This window comes from Platichthys flesus, chromosome 24 (genome assembly GCF_949316205.1).
Source record: "Platichthys flesus chromosome 24, fPlaFle2.1, whole genome shotgun sequence".
Lineage (NCBI taxonomy): Eukaryota > Metazoa > Chordata > Actinopteri > Pleuronectiformes > Pleuronectidae > Platichthys > Platichthys flesus.
Window position 1 is genome coordinate 6,015,730 of NC_084968.1, and position 16,510 is coordinate 6,032,239.

The 16,510-nt window shown below is 43.6% G+C and overlaps 2 protein-coding genes across 2 annotated transcripts in view; one reads left to right on the forward strand and one right to left on the reverse strand.

Annotated features, from left to right (window-relative positions):
• Window positions 1–1,643: 1,643 nt before the first annotated feature.
• LOC133949582 (carbohydrate sulfotransferase 12-like) lies at window positions 1,644–4,484 on the forward strand. The gene is made up of 5 exons (XM_062383499.1): window positions 1,644–2,524; window positions 2,880–3,055; window positions 3,147–3,290; window positions 3,421–3,695; window positions 3,789–4,484. Exons 1-5 carry the CDS (start codon window positions 2,425–2,427, stop codon window positions 4,027–4,029), a joined length of 936 nt encoding a protein of 311 aa, XP_062239483.1. The 5' UTR covers window positions 1,644–2,424; the 3' UTR covers window positions 4,030–4,484.
• A 1,225-nt stretch (window positions 4,485–5,709) lies between these two features.
• The window catches only part of LOC133950198 (semaphorin-4F-like), a 46,786-nt gene continuing 35,985 nt past the window's right edge, over window positions 5,710–16,510 (reverse strand). Inside the window, exons 3-16 of the mRNA XM_062384437.1 lie at window positions 14,008–14,153; window positions 13,208–13,267; window positions 10,442–10,540; window positions 10,068–10,179; window positions 9,828–9,947; window positions 9,538–9,692; window positions 9,272–9,453; window positions 8,990–9,122; window positions 8,682–8,889; window positions 8,429–8,538; window positions 8,190–8,341; window positions 7,725–7,780; window positions 7,400–7,590; window positions 5,710–7,275 (exon numbers count right to left, since the gene is read on the reverse strand). Of these exons, the coding sequence (XP_062240421.1) occupies window positions 6,553–7,275; window positions 7,400–7,590; window positions 7,725–7,780; window positions 8,190–8,341; window positions 8,429–8,538; window positions 8,682–8,889; window positions 8,990–9,122; window positions 9,272–9,453; window positions 9,538–9,692; window positions 9,828–9,947; window positions 10,068–10,179; window positions 10,442–10,540; window positions 13,208–13,267; window positions 14,008–14,153 (2,447 nt within the window). The 3' untranslated portion in view covers window positions 5,710–6,552. The remainder of the gene's footprint in view (window positions 7,276–7,399; window positions 7,591–7,724; window positions 7,781–8,189; window positions 8,342–8,428; window positions 8,539–8,681; window positions 8,890–8,989; window positions 9,123–9,271; window positions 9,454–9,537; window positions 9,693–9,827; window positions 9,948–10,067; window positions 10,180–10,441; window positions 10,541–13,207; window positions 13,268–14,007; window positions 14,154–16,510) is intronic.

Consider the following 16,510-nt stretch of genomic DNA (forward strand, 5'->3'; position numbering starts at 1 on the left):
TGTGGCAAAACGAGACGGTGAACATGGTCAGCATGCATTTCATCGAGGAGAGGCATCATAGCCGCCTCTCCTCGATGAAATGCATGCTGACCATGACGCCGGCAATTACCTGCTACTGTTTCCTCAGGCCATGCACAAGGAATATAATCTGCCAGAGTATGACCAGAGCATAGCACAGGAGGTAGAATATGACGACGTGGCTGAGGGTTATGTCGATGTGTCCAGTGTCGTGTGATTTTTGTTTACTGATATTCCGTGTTTTAATTTCCTATTCTGATTATTCTGTGACGTATAGTCATAAGTCAACAGAGGGATTGTTGTGATAATATCCATTGTCATTTGCTTGCATGCTCCGCTGCATTAACGCACACACTTACAGGATGTGGAATGAACTTACTCAGCAAACAGGTTCTGCAGGCCTGAGAGGAAGGCGGTGTACGAAGGTTCACATGTGGGCAGTGTTAATCTGTTCCACCACATTTTAATCTAAACATAACAAGGCCATTAATAGGCATACAACAAAGACCAAAAGAGATTGGGGCTTGAGTCTTCGTAGCAGCACTCCTCCCATTGGAGGACTCAAACCTTCCCTCCTCTCATTCTGCACCCAGTTCTGTCTCTGTAATGTGTTGAAATGTGTTCGCACGCACACATGAATGCAATGTTTGCTTTCACCTGGACTATCACAGTCCACCTGGAAACGTACGTTTGGGATCTGCCTGGGATCTGAAATAAAGGATTGTGAACCATCAGTGAAAACTAATCTGACCATCATTCAGTCGGGCACACTACAATATGAAAGTGTTCACCGTTTAAAGTCATTATTTGTCATTAAATTGCGTTCAGTTCATCGTTCTCATAAAAGTGAACCTGTTCAATGAACGCGTTCTTTTGAACTCGTTCATGCACAACACTGGGTACAGACCTGTGATTTCTTTGGTTTAGAGCAGTGGTTCCCAAACTTTTTACAGTCTCGTACCCCTTCAGACATTCAATCTCCAGCTACGTACCCCCTGACGCACGTATACAGCATATAACACTTGAAACTTTGAAATTGTCAGGGATTTCAGGACTCGGATGGAAGTTTAGATCAAACAGAGTTTATCTATCAATTGTCAGTTATCAATCAGTTGTTAACCATGATTGTCAGTTCCTAATCGATTGTCGGGAGAATTAACGATCGATTTTTGATTAATCGTTAATATTTTATATTAAAATGCACTATTTATAGGCTCTGTTAAAATGCAGTGAAAATATAGATCTTTATTACAAGGTGAACAACTCTTGTGGCAGTTAAACAGGAACCGCTCACTGGTTACACGTGAAAATATGCGCTGCTGTTCTCTTAAGCCCCGATGAGAGTGCAGCTAGCCGCTGTGAGCTAGCTGGATTTGACGGTTCTCGACTTCTCAGTCCGGTAGTTGTCACCCCTCACTCAGAGCCAGCTCTGTCTGGGTCCGAAGGGGCTAGCTTTGGAGCTAGACCTCCTACTTGAAGAGAGCAGTGGACTCCTCAGGCGCTCATGGAGACGTATAGCTTAGCAGTGTTGGCAGTGAACGCAAAAGAATTAAGTCATTAAGTCATTAAGAAATTCTTAAGGATCAATTAATCGATTGTCGATTAATTATGCCCATCCCTCGTTTTTACTAACAGTCACTAACCTACCTGTAACTTTTATTGACAGTCTAATTATTTTGCTGAATATGGGTATACATGAGTATTTTTGGCAATGCGACTTGGCTATTTAGACTATTTAATATTGCATGATTATTTATAACTCAGTTTGAAAATGTAAATGGCCTTTTTCACTTTGAAAACGCAAATAAAATGTTCTCCCCATGTACCCCCTGAACCACTTTGCGTACCCCTGGGGGTACATGTACCCCAGTTTGGGAACCGAGGGTTTAGAGGATTCAAATGTTTACAAAAAAAGAACATACAGCCGATGGATCAGGAACACAATATTCTTTACTCCAATGAACAACAACACTGACTCACAAGGCCTCAGCCGAGTCAAGGCTTGTTTTTGAAACACAAAATCGAACTGTCATGAATTGAAGATTTTGCCACTCAATTGTCAGAGGAGGAGGAGTGAGATTGGGAGCGGTTGCTTGTCATATCCATATTCCAATGCCAAGAGGGTGGCACCAAGTATCGTCTTCCCTTCATTATTGACCAATCAAATTATACCTACTGTTGTAAATTATTACAGACACCGTCTGTTTGATGCAACTCGTGACTCTCCGGTGCTGCTAGAGTGCCGGGGCTGTGCTATTGGTGCCCATTGCTTAGCTCTAACTTTAAGCTAAGCAACTTTTTATTGCTTCTAAATAAATACTTGATTGATCTCTTCTCATATTTAGGATAAACAAACACGCAACGACATTCATTAGCGTAGACTGACATACAATATATCCAGCTGCCATGGCTCTATGCAGAGGAATGCTGTGGACCCTTATATTTCTTGGATTTATTTTTCTCATCATGTCCGTTTACGGATGGGACAGGTTCCATCGAAAAAGAGGTAAAATGTGTGTTTGTTAGTTTCTCACTGTTCCTGCTGCATCCTGATCTTGGTTTAAAATGCAGTTTGTTTATTTTATTCATTGTTTGCATTTAGCTCTCCACTGCCTGTGAAATGGATATTAGTACATGGACTGGTAGATGGTGCACATGTGACCTCAGCTCTGATTACTTTTGGATTATCCAGCATTACATTTCTTTACCTGACTGAGGCTCTCACCAAGAGAGATATTTGCCCTTTGGTTTTGTTTTGGCCACACCTATTTTCTCTTTGAGTAAGAATTCAATGCTAAAGCTATTTTTAGCACTAAACACTTTGGATGACATTATGTATCTTCTGCTTCTCCTTATCACAGCTGAAAGGATGCTTAACTTACAGGAAGGGAGAAAACAGCTGCTAAAAGAAATCTGTGAAAATGACAAAGAGGCCATTTCTAAGGTGGAACACAGTCTTGAAGACTTGAGTGACAGTGAGCTGGAGAACCTCATTGTGGATGACAAGCACGGCATCATCTACTGTTACATTCCCAAGGTGACACATACATGAACACACAGCACACAAGATTGTTTAGGAATATACTTTATAGCTAAATACCCTGCTGGCTGTACACTCTGTCTCTCAGGTTGCATGTACCAACTGGAAGAGGGTGATGTATATACTGAAACACGGGGAGCCATATCAGGAGCCTAGTTCCATATATGATCAGTACGTTCATGGCTTTGACACCTTACGTCTTTTAAGCAGCTACCCAAGAATAGAAAGGAAGGTGAGTCCATATGGTAACCTCAGAAGTATGTTTAAACTTACAAACCAAAAGTTTGTCTGGCTGAGTTGATTCAGTTTCAACACAGTTAGTATGACAGAGTGTTCATGTGTATTGTATTTGTTAACCACAGGCAAAGCTGAAGCACTACACCAAATTCCAGTTTGTACGGGACCCGTTCGTCCGTCTCATCTCCGCCTTCCGAGACAAATTCGAGGATTCGAAGAACGACTACTACTATAAGCCCCTCAGCCAACACATCCAGCGTCTCTACGCCAGCCAGCCTTATCCGCCACGCATTACATTTTACAACTTTATTCAATATCTTATTGAGCAGAGTGAGCAGAATCTGCCCCTTAATGCTCACTGGAGGCAGATGCACCGTCTTTGCCACCCCTGCCTCATACAGTAAGGACATTTTGAATGCTACAATGATCCTGTCCTCTGCGTTGTTTATATAAATTTACCTAAAGGTTGATACTGGTTGGTTTTATTTCTCAGGTATGATTTCATTGGCCATCTGGAGACTCTACAGGAGGATGCTGAACAGCTACTGAACACCTTAAAGCTGCAGAACGACATTAAGTTCCCTCCTTCCTATGTCAACCTTACAACTGCTGAGTCTGTGTCAGGCTGGTTCAGAAAAGTGCCTCTAGTGGAAAGGATGAAGCTGTACAAGCTCTATGAAACTGACTTTAAGATGTTTGGCTACAGAAAGCCAGATGAATTGCTTGATGGTTGAGAGGAAGTCATGAGAACTTTATTCCTCTCTATGAAACCAATAAGCACAAAAGCCACAGCAGTCACTGCTCAGCCAAGAGCAAACAATCGTTTTCTGTATGAAGCGACAACCATTCAATAAAAGTGACTTAATACAAGAAGCAAAACAAAAGACTGTTTCATTAAAGAAAAAGAGTTGCAGAGAAAATCTGTCCTAGCTGGAGAAGATTAGAGCTCTCATACCTGGAGTGTATCAGGAGGTCTGACCGCAAACATACAAAGAGAATACATCATAATCATAAAGTCATCTGTATAATATTCCTGTGAGTAACTGATGGTGAAATGTTCGCTCTGCTTGAAGTGAAAACCTCTTTTCTCAGAGTGTCATTCTGTTTTAGACAGGAATCTGAACTAGGCGCACAGAGTACCGTGCAGTCTGTGTATCTTCTACTATAAATAAAGTTAGTTGAAAGAAAACACTGAGTGTGAGTGGAGTCAGATTTTTCTCTGAACCATGGTTCTTCTTTCTTTACTCCTCATGGCTTCTCCCTCAATGCTTTCCTTGACCTTGTGAAGTTTCCTTTCGGAGTCAATGAGCAGTGGTTGGGAAAGGAGATTAGTTTGACTTTACGAATGTCTCCATGTAAGACAGTTCTCTCTTTGTTACAGCTCTCTGCCTCCTCTTAAATACAGGACAAAATATTTGTATGTAATGTGGGACTAGACACAGCATTAAAGTAATGAAGTTATTCTGAGAAGTGATGGCCTATTTCAATGGCAAGATAAAAAAAATCTACAGAAGAATGAGGAAGCGTAGTGCATTCACTTGAAAAAACACTCAACATTATCAAGTCCAAATACCGTTCAAGAATGACATTCTTTTACATGTACATTCCTGTTTGAGAACGACACTGAGTCATTCAGTTTAGATTAAGGTTAAGATGCATTTACTAGTCCCAAACACATGCACAGACATGCACAGGCACACTCATGCAGGTAGGGAAATTTAACCTCTGCTTTTGACCCATCTGGTGCAGGACGCACAGAGCAGTGAGCGACCATGTATGGCGCCCGGGGAGCAGATGTTGGGGGAGTAAGGTGCCTTGCTCAGGGGCACTAGACAGGATACGGAGAATCCTCTTGGATTTTTGGACAGATCAATCCAGGTTCGTCTTTTTGTTGTTTCTCCGTGGAGTCGAACCAGAGACGAACCAGAGACCCTTTCTGCCCATAGTCCAAGTTTCTGCCACTAGTCCACCGCCTCTCCGCAACCTAAAGCACTTTATCTTTGTCTTTTAGGATGTCACATCTTTGATGGTTAAAAGGCCTATGTGAAAAATCATGTTTGTCCAGAATAGGCATTCTATTTTTGCCAGTTGGTGTTTGATTTTGTATTGTTAAAAAAGCAACCTTTTGCAATAAAAATGTCATTTAAGATGATTTAGTCAGAGCCCATATTTGTATGTCTCAAATTATCCAGACCCCAGATGGGGAGGAGGGTTGATGTCTGGACCTCTTGCAATTTTAGTTGAAGACCCCTGGACTAGAGTGAGAGAGTGCAGCCGTGCTTGTGAACTGTATGTGCAATCATTAAAAACTACGCAACTGGTTTACATGAAACTTTGTGGCGGAGTGGGACACGACCAAAGGAAGAAGACATTCAATTTGATTATTAGATCCATATGGGAACAGTGATACCAGGTAAACAGCAACTTTTGTGTCTTTATTATAAAACAACAGGACAGAAAAACCCAACACATTTTTACGTTGAAATCCAAACACAAGGTGATTGTGGCTCAGTGTCCATTCTGCAGATTACTTCCATATCCTTGTTGAAAATCATTTGCCTTCTGAGTAACGTTACAGGTGAACAGTGACATTTCTGGGCAGCTGTAGACTCTATTGCTGATGGCTGAACTTGAACCTATCATCCACTTGCCCTCTGTGGCAGTTAAGGCCGGAACAGCCCCGTCACGGTTCTTTAGTCTCTGACATCTATTTGTCTGAAGCCCAGGGATGGGCAGTCCGTGGCTCAACAGTCCTTTGGTGCCTTTGGCCCCTCGAAAGATTTGAGTGGTATGTCAGAGAGAGAAATAGAAATACAGAGACAGAGAGAGGTGCCCAAGGATGCAACGTGCACTCTTCTGCGGTGCCATTAAGAGAAGAGTTCGAGAGTGCGAACGACAACAGACGCTAAGGACAAAGACAATATGGCTTTTGGTCACACACGTGGCCTTTGATTCATTGTGACGTCTGAAATGCCCAGTGTCACGCTCACTGTCCTGTCCACAGCTTATATTTACAGTTTTATTTATTTGCATCTGATACATTTATGTAGCTGTGACAGTCCATCCCAACACTCGCAGCTCTCTCTATACGTCTTTCATACTCACATATTTTCCTCACGTCTCAGTAGTCTCTCTTCGAGCCACAGCTCCCTTTCAAAGGCATTTGGCAGTAGCCATTTTGTATCCCTCGCAGCAGTACTCAGTTTATTTGGAGGAAGCAAAAATGCTGCAATTATTAATATTTTTGTATCACTTTGTCATATTGAGCTTTCCTCACACTGAGCCAGTGGTGCTGGTGATTTAAACATGGGAAAGCTGGCAAGCTCCTCCTCTAGTCCTTTTATTCCTTCCCCTAACCCGTCCCCCAGCCCTTCATCCACCTCGTCCCCCTCCCCTGAGTCCCTCTCTACCACCTTAGGCCTCACTCTCTCCCCTGTCCTTGCGTCCAACATGTCTGCAGCTAGAATTTCGGAGGCAAGCTTCAGCCCACTGCTACTCGTGTTGCAGTTGGTGTACAAGGCGTTCCCGTGGCCATTGCTTGGGTTGCTGTGGATCAGGGTCCCGCTGTAGCTGTTACCATGGTGGCCACCATTCCCCTGGTTGCTGAGGAGGGTGGTTGATGTGGTTGTGGTCGCGGTCCCGTTTCGCTTCTCCGTTAGCCGGAATCCCTCCGACAGCAAGCTGGCGCTGCTCGGGGACTGAGGAGTGGCAGAGGAGCCGAGTAAGTCCTGCCCCTTCCCAGAGGACAGCGAATTATCTGGCAGCTGGTGGCCCTGGCGTCCAATGTTGCGTCGCCTGGTCAAGAAGTACAGGACACACATACCGAACGCTACACCCGCACAGAAGAAAAGGATGTAGACAGCCAGGACGTGACGCCCACCGGCTGTGGCTACTGCTCCTCCAGCTTTAGGGCCTTTTAGTGTGAGGTGATAGGCTGCTCTACGACAGGGAGTGTGGTCTCTGCTTCCTGGTCTCACCTCCTGGAACCAAGATGAAAAGAGCGAGAGTGTGAATTGACCTGTATGTGGCGTGAAAATCCAGGTATAATGAAGCAACACTTAAAACAAAATAAAGAACTTGCGGTTGACATCAGTGCAGTAGTACCTGGCATGTGCAGATGTATTTTCCCAGGCTCTCCTCTGTGACGGTCACCTCCAGGTCAGAGTGATGTTGCCGGGTGTGTCTGTGGAGAGGATGTTCCCAGCTGCAGGGCCTGGGAGTCAGCTGGACGCACGGCAACAGGAGGCGCAGGCCGATGGAAACTCGCAGCTCCCTGATGGAAGGAGAGCAATGCCCTGGAAGAGAGAGAGCAAGCGGCGAGACAGCAGAGAGGTGAATAACAGGAGATGGGGGTATATGATACTACCAATTGATGCTTAACTTTATCTGCATTGTGTGTGATCACCACATGAAAGTGGAGTACACGTACCCTCCTTTAAATCACATTTCCTCAAGGCCTCCTCTACCGAATCACCTGGACCAGGCCTGGACACACACACACAAAATGTAGTCAAACCTTTGCATCAAAGGTTTAAGAAGCAACAGAAGTCTTTCCTTTTCCTTTGCATTTAAAAACAGATCCACAAATAGTAATAATAATCTATTAATGATGTATCAAGTGTGATATGATAAGTGAAGGATATTTCTCTTGTTTTCTGGTATCTACTCAACATCATCATTAGACGTTTTACTTCAGCTCTGCTCATCTGTTTTTTGACAAAAAATTACTTTAGTGTTTCCACTATCAAACTAATGTAAAATAATGAACACGCTGATCAGAAATATCTACATTTTTACACTTAACTCAGCTTTTCTAAATAAATACAGTTGCTGCCTGCCTGTGATTTTCATTCCTGGAAGCCTTCCGGTTCTCTGTGTGTAGAGTAGTACTCACTTTGCTGCCGTGCTCCTGCAGGCTGCTTCCTTCTCGCTCCACACACAACCCAGTCCTCTGGCTCTGGCACACAGCTCACAGTTGGGATACAGCGCGCAGCCTTCAGCCTGGACACGAGCCAGAGACAGAGGGCTGCCCACCAGAGCCTGGCCCTGGAAACAAAAGATGAAAGCTGATATGTCCTGGAACTGCAGGTTACTTTGTTTGTCAAGGGTGTGTATGGATGCATGTAGTTTTACCTTGTGTAGTAATATATTGTTGACAGGTTCATTTGAGGCGAACAGAGGAATCTCCTGCAGAAGGGTGGTGTTTTGGCCCACTACCTCCACCTGGTGGAGCTCCCCACGGTCTGCAACATAAACGATCAGATGGTGAACTTTTACATATCATCTTTTAACAAACTATTCAAACACTTCTGTGATTAATTCCCAAAGTATAAAATATGTCTAGAAAGATGCTGTTAGCAACATTAAGGTCCTTATATCTCCTCACCTGTTCCGAGGTGCAGCACCACTCCTGATGGCTCCGCTCCTGTCTTGGTTACAGCCAGCTTGGTGTATCTTGTCCCCTTGCGGACCAGCAGGGGTGCTGCGTTGACGCTGTTCTCCATCAGAGGGTGGTCCCTCACGAATGTCAGCACCTTGTCTGGGAGTTTTAGGGACGACTCCAATCCTTCGGCCTTTAATGCGTTATTTAAACACTAAAAAAAGTGTGGAGGGGAGAAGATATACATTAAGGACGTTGAAGGAGGCATTGTATAAGAGATTGATAGAAAGATATGGGATAGTAAAGCTCAGTACCTGGCCAGGCCGGGGTGTGGGGACAGGATTCCAGCCCTCACCGGTCTTCTTCAGCTCTTTAAAGGGGCCGTCCATCACTTTGATGATGTCAGACAAGCTGAAAACACACACTGCCGACAGCTCCTCACGTTCCCTGTGAACAAAAAGTAATAAGAGTTAATTTCTCATGTCATCAAATATAAAAAGGATCAAAATTTAGGGAAAAAGCCTATTCCATTTGTTACTGAGCCTTAAAGGATTGTCAAAAAACATGTGCACGGTTCTGCTTGTTCATCATCTTACCACTGGGAGGTGAACAGTCCATAGAAGTGAGTGCTGCTGGGGTCGCCTGGTGTGTGCTGCATGGTGAAAACATCGGTCAGGATGTTGTAACGCTGATCGCTGGGTTTGTCCTCACACACCAGCTGGGCCTTAAGGAAGGTGGTCCAACGTCGCTGCAGAGTCTTCATCCCTCCCACATCAGACTAAGGGAGAAATAGACGTCAGGTGGGAATACAATCAGAGCTAGTAACGGAAAGATAAGTCAGTCTATCAAAACGTTGGGTTACCTTGCAGACGCGTGCCACCCTGGGGACCTTGACTTTGGTGTAGAGGTCGTACTCTTTGGCTACCTCAGTGAAGAAGAAGTATATCTTGTCGTCATCGCCTGTCGGGTTGCTGTCTGCAGACTCCTCTATGAAGGCTGAGCTCACAAACTCTGGGTCTGAAACACACAAACACACATTTGTCTTATTCCTGTGGGAAAGTATGAATATGAATATGCCAAAAGGTTGTTTGTGTTGGATCGTCAGCACGTGTGGATATGGTGGGTGTGTGAAAGTGTGCACCCGTGTCTCACCACTAAGCCAGTTGATGGATTGTTCGGTTCGGATGCGCTCCTGCTCTGTGCCTGTTGCCCTGGAGATGTCAAACAGCGTTCCCAGGAAGTTACTGGTGGCTGCTGTGTATAGGTTACCACCTGGAGACACACAAACAGCAAGAAGCAAGTTTTAACTGGTGCATGTCGAAATGCAATAGTAGGGTAAAATGAAAACCCTTGGCTGGCAACTGATAACAAACAAGCAGTCGTGGGACTTACCTGCCATAACAGCTGTGTAGTGCTGACTGGGCTCAAAGGGACACTTGCCCTTCCCCGTCTCCATCTTCACTTCTCCATCCTTATTTTTCTCCAGTGTGAAGGAGGGAAGCTCCTTTAGGATGACAGGGAAAGAGAGGGACAAATAAGAGGGTGCGAGTAGATTAACATGAAGAATTATTAACATTATCAATTTTCTAGATAAATTACAATGAAAAACAAAATATTTCTGAAACTCATATAAAAAGCTATCGTGACTTTAAGTGCTCAAAGTACCTGCTGGAAAACGTCACTTGCAGCAAAACATTTAAAAGCTTATATTGGTTGTTTTTAGGTGCATGTGCAAACACACAAACACAAAAAACACACAAACTAACCAGAAAGGCACACTGGGGGTCGAAGGCATAGGTGCCACACACGTAGACTCGTCCCTCTTCCAGAAACTCCAGCAGGCGTATGTAGTTATGGCAGTCCACCTGCAGGGGGACACAAAGACCCAGAAATAAGCAAAAGCTTAAATCCCCATACAACTTTAGAAACTAGAATAAAAACTATGTACGACAACAAAAAAAAATGTAATTGTTCATTTGTCTCTATTGATTGTATTTTGCATTAGATTCTTCATTATAAGTATTATAAAATGTTTCATGACCATATAATGCTTCAAATCAGCCACCCAGAGATTATGGGGAAAGTCGAAGAAGACTCTGAGAACGGCTGGAGCAGCAATGATTCTGATCGGAAATTGGAGACCCCCACTGCTGGTAGAGAAACTTGAGACCTCAACTGGCATCAGCAGAGACCCACCCTTACTAACACAGACACAGGCATGAAATCTGAAACCTAAAATCTACTCCTTTTCATGTATCAATAAAAAAACACACCTCTGTTCTCCTCACTCACTTTTCTTCAAGTTGTTCTTTACCAACAAATATCATGTCTGCAGCTGTTATGGAAACACAGCCTACAGTACCCAGTTACCATGAAACAATGACACGGGCAACTTTTTCAGTGTGTATGCGAGTCTCTGCTTGCCATCCTGGATGAGCTCCATGCCTGAGTCACCTCCTCCCCAGGGACCTGATTCCCTCTGATGCCCAGATCATGTCACCCAAATCAGCACCCGCCACTGCCACACACACACACACACACACACGCACACACACGCACACACAAGCACGCAAGCCCTCGCTTCGGTATCAGCTTCATGTGAGACGGCGGACACAGAGCCAGGGAGAAAAGGAAGAACGCTCAGGCTGCTAACACTGGGATCAGCTCGGGGATTAACTATTTCACTGGCCCATATTAACCTCATTCTTGTTAATAAGTTTCATTCACAATCTGGCATAGGGTGGGTCCAATTGCTCTATTCTATTTTATTCTACTTTCAATTATAACTGGGTCTAATTAGTCTACAAGCTTCTGTGGCTTCATTGCTCACAGTAGAAAGTCAACGAATACCACAACTGATGCTAAAAGAGACTCTTATTTAACAGGAAATTAAAGTGTGGGTGTGTGTCTGTGTGTGTCTGTGTGTGTTTGAAGACAGGAATAAAAAAATTCATTCATTCAGAGTGATCCCTCCTGGCCATCTGATTTTCATATATAGAACTGTCCACAGTTCTTTCAGCCACCAGACCAATGGGATTTCTATGTTGTTGATTGTATGATCACCCTTCAAACACACAATGTGCCATCTTCTATTGACATTGTTAAAACTAGTGACCAGTACATATGATAGAACAAATGGTTAATGTCACATGGATGAGCTTCTAGATCATTTATAAGATGTGGTGGTTGGTTAATTGACCCCTGCATGGTAGAATGTTATGTTGCAGTGAAGCAACACAAACGTACACAATCCTTTCACAAGTTCTTTTCCCCATGAGGTCTAATGGTCGTGACAATGTCAATGTTGGAAAAGGTCTTACACATCTCTCTCGCTCAGCTTCACGCTAGTTTCCTGTTGAGTCTACAGTCGTCCTTCTCTACTCTTGTGCACACTGCTCCTCGTCCTTTTTCGCTGGCTGTCTGTTGTTCTTCCCCTTCCTGTTTCCTCCCCCCCCCCCCCTCTTCTTCTTCCTAATCCCTCCGACTCACACGTAATCTTGTAATCAGTGTCTAAGCAGAAAAACAGCCCCTCTCTTTCCTGCCTTTATCAATCTTTCACCCCCCAGCCTGACACTGGAAAGCAAAAATCTGCACTAATGATTGTATAAAATAGCTCAAAAGTCATTGCGCTGCGCTTTAGTTAAAACACTGACCTTCCACTGGCTTGTTTATCTCCACATTTGACCTAATTTTTCTGGACTCAAGGCATTCTTTGAGCACTTCTGAGAATTGAAGTAATTCCAGACTGTAAAGTTTGAAGATGACACTCTAGTTCAGCCTGGCACTGTTCATTAAACTGTTAAAACCAAAGAGTCAGTGCAACATTACTCAACAAATATTTTTTCCATTGCACAGTTAGTTTACTCTGCCTTGTTGTTGTCACAGCAAAATGAGTTGTACAGCTTCAGTGTACAGTACGCTCTATTTAATCAGTTTCCACAGACACTTGCTGGACATCTGTGACTTCACATGCATCCTCTCTTACTCTCCCTCGCACACACACCCCTGATGAGACCTCGGCACTAGTCCCAGAATTTTCTATCCGATGCCTAACAGCAAGGGGCTGCGACACACAGATGCTCACTGAAGCACAAAATATAGCTCCATGAAATCACACATTTCAAATATCTGAGGCCACTTGAACAAAATAAATTGTGGAATATTATAAACAAGTGCAGGGAATCTATCTAGGTTCTTATCCAGTCCATTTAGGTAATCTTTCAGCAATTAAACTAATAAAAATGTAAACATTTCCTAAAAGTCGATGATCTAAAAATGGATCCAAAGTTGAAACACAAACATAAATATTGGAAGGGCTTGTTATCTTGGCAACCCGGGGTAAAACAATCATATCCTGCAGGGACTGAACATACTGTAAATATAATAGTTGTGTGCTTTCCAGGATTTTCCTCGAAGCTGCCATACACCATAACTACAATAGGATTATTTGAAGAGACGGCTACTGTAAATACTGTGAGTCACTGTAAAGTGTGTGCTGGCTGCAGCTTTGCTGTGACAATTACAACTCTCACCTCCGTCTTTCCTTTTCCCACACAAGATCTCCTCTTCTCCTCCGGCACATCCCACGTAATCTGGATCAAAGAAAAGAAAAGAGAGAATAAGTCGCTTCAGCTGACTTATTTCAATAATTGCCCAGATACCTAACATATTAGTTAGAAGTTCTTTTTAATGGAACAAAACATTGTTAATTTGATTACACCAGTACTTTCCAGAGTGTTACATGTGAAATCGTCTCCTGTGAAAAAGGTCTTATAGAATCAGATAAATCAATTCCTGATCGTGACCTAGAGAGTCCGAAGCTCTACCGACAAAAGACAAGTCCTTCATATTCGGCCCAGGACCCATTTTTTAATCACACAGCAACCTCCCAATGTGATGATTCAGGATGCATGGTTCAGACGTGTATTTAGCACAGACAACTCAGGACGGACCTCAATAGCAGGTCTGAATGGGATCATAGTGTGTCCATTTCAGCGTGTCACACTGGGCATTTACCGATACATAAACATTCCCATCTCAAATAGAATCGAAAGGGAAACCATAAATTAACAAACTCATAAGGACTCAATTGAGACCAAAATCAATCAAAAGTCCAGCGATACTTTGAGCTTTTTCAACTCTGTTTGTATTAAAGGTTGCACCACCTGTTGCCTCAAGCTCCAGGTGTTCCAGAATTCCACTGTGAAGTCAAATCTTACCAGTTAAGGGAACAAATATGACATTATTATTAATTGCTGTTAGTAATTATGACGGAAGCTGGTCATTTCTATCTCCCCCTCATTCAAAACAAACAGAAACATTGTCCTCATACTTTGCGTGGTGGTTGGTCCAGTTGATTGGTGTCCACAGACAATATGGCGTCACGGGCCCCCAGAAACAACAGGCCCGACGAGCGGTCCAGTAGGAAGGTGCTGAAGTTGGCCACGCCCCCAAATTGCTTTGGATCCAGAATGATGTCTGTGGAGCAGAAAAAGGGAGGTGGAGGGTGTCAATAACAGGATGCAACATGGATTCTATAACATGCACTCACAGAGAGCATGGAAAATAACAAGGATATTAATAAGGATAAAACCGTCTCCTACATGTCAGAGCAAATGGTTGACAGGATAAGATAAATCAAACACCACATTCCCAGCAGGAGGTTTCAAGAGATAAAGTGATGAGAGTCGGAGGGATGACAGTAACCCTTGCTTCACCCTGCCCTCTCATACAATCACAGCTACAGATTAACTCCTTTAATCCCTCAATCAATCTCTTTAGCATTTTTTTTTCCAGTTAACTTTTTTCATTCTCTTCCTTTTCTTCACAACCAAACCCTCAACCAACGCGGAATGATTCTCCAGTCTGTTATTCTGAAATGTCCTACCCCATTTTAAATACCACCCTACATATGAATTCAGAGTCAAGTTCAGTGCTGAGCAGAAATACAATAAGATAAATTATGCACAATCATGATTTATTATAAATGATTCATTACATGACATCTCCGCTGTATTTGTCTCTGCGATTTTATAACTATCACATGAGACAAATCCCAGAAGTGTCTGTGTTGTATTGTGTCTGCTCCCTCAGTAATTCTACCTCCCCCTGTCTGTCTGCCGTCATCCACATCAGGACAAACATATGATGTGTGTTTATATATATATATGTGTGTGTGTGTGTGTGTGTGTGTGTGTGTGTTTGTGTGCGTGTGTGTGTGTGTGTATATTCATGTCCCAGCTGCTGTGTAGAAAGAACACAGCTGTGGACTCAAAACAGGCCAAGTGTGTGTGTGTGTGTGTGTGTGTGTGTTAGATTAGATTTCTTTATTTATCCACACAATGGGAAATTCACTTGTTACAGCAATAATAGAAAAACAGAATTAAAGTAACAGTGCCGAAGCACATTTAAAAAAAAAAAAAAAAAAAAAAAGATCACAATATGTACACTACTAAAACTACACATAATAAGAGTACAGAAACAAACAACCTGCAAAACAGACACTGTGCAAAAGCAGGTGCTGGGGATAAAGTGGAATGATGTTAAGTGTTATTGTAATGAAAACAAAAATATGCAACAGTAGTGACCATGATACAGAAAATAATTAAAAATAATTAAAAAGTAAGTGACCATAATATAAATAATACTACAAGATAGCACACTGGAAATATAAATATTGCAATGTAACCATTTTAAGTGACCATGATATAAATATAGATGTTAAGTGTTGAATATTATTGTGCATGGTAGTGAAAAATAAAAATACAAATACAGCTATGGTGAGAGGTTTAGTGGAGATAGAGATAATAGACAGGGACTACAACATTATCAGGTGGTGCTGCGGTTGTAGAGCCTGACTGCAGCCGGGATGAAGGACCTGCGGAACCTCTCCTTCTTACACTGTGGGTGTAACAGTCTGCTGCTGAAGGAGCTGCTCAGGGACCCCACAATGTCATGTAGGGGGTGAGAGGTGTTGCCCATGATGGACGCCAGCTTGGCTAACATCCTTCTGTCCCCCACTTCCTCAATGGAGTCCAGAGGACAGTCCAGGACAGAGCTCGCTCTTCTTATCAGTCTGTTGAGCCTGCTGCTGTATCTGTCCGTGCTACCCCCCCTCCAGCAGACCACAGCGTAGAAGATGGCTGAGGCCACCACAGAGTCATAAAAAGTCCTGAGGAGAGCCCTGCACACTCCGAAGGACCTCAACCTCCTCAGCAGATGGAGGCGGCTCTGGCCCTTCTTATAGAGGGCATGTGTGTTGTCAGACCAGTCCAGTTTGTTGTTGAGGTGAACCCCCAGGAATTTGTAGTTCTCCACCACCTCTATGTCCAATCCCTGGATGTTCACTGGTGTTAAGTTGGATGCTTTTTTCCGGAAGTTCACGATCATCTCCTTCGTCTTGCTGGTGTTCAGCTGAAGCTGGTTCAGCTCACTCCAGCTGACGAAGTCTGTGATGACCGCCCTGTACTCCAGGTCATTCCCCTCAGGAACACATCCTACGATGGCTGTGTCATCAGAGAACTTCTGGATGTGGCAGTGTGTGGTGTTGTGGGTGAAGTCGGAGGGGTAGAGGGTGAAGAGGAAAGGGGAGAGCACCGTACCCTGAGGGGCACCTGTGCTGCAGAGCACCACGTCAGACACATAGTGATGGAGCCTCACATACTGTGGTCTCTTGGTGAGGTAGTCCGTTGTCCATGCAGCCAGGTGTTGGTCCACTCCCACGTTCTCCATCCTCACTTTGAGCAGTGTGTGTGTGTGTGTGTGTGTGTGTGTGTGTGTGTGAAGGATTTGGCATTTTCTACATATCTCACCTTTACTGACCTTCATGGATAAAA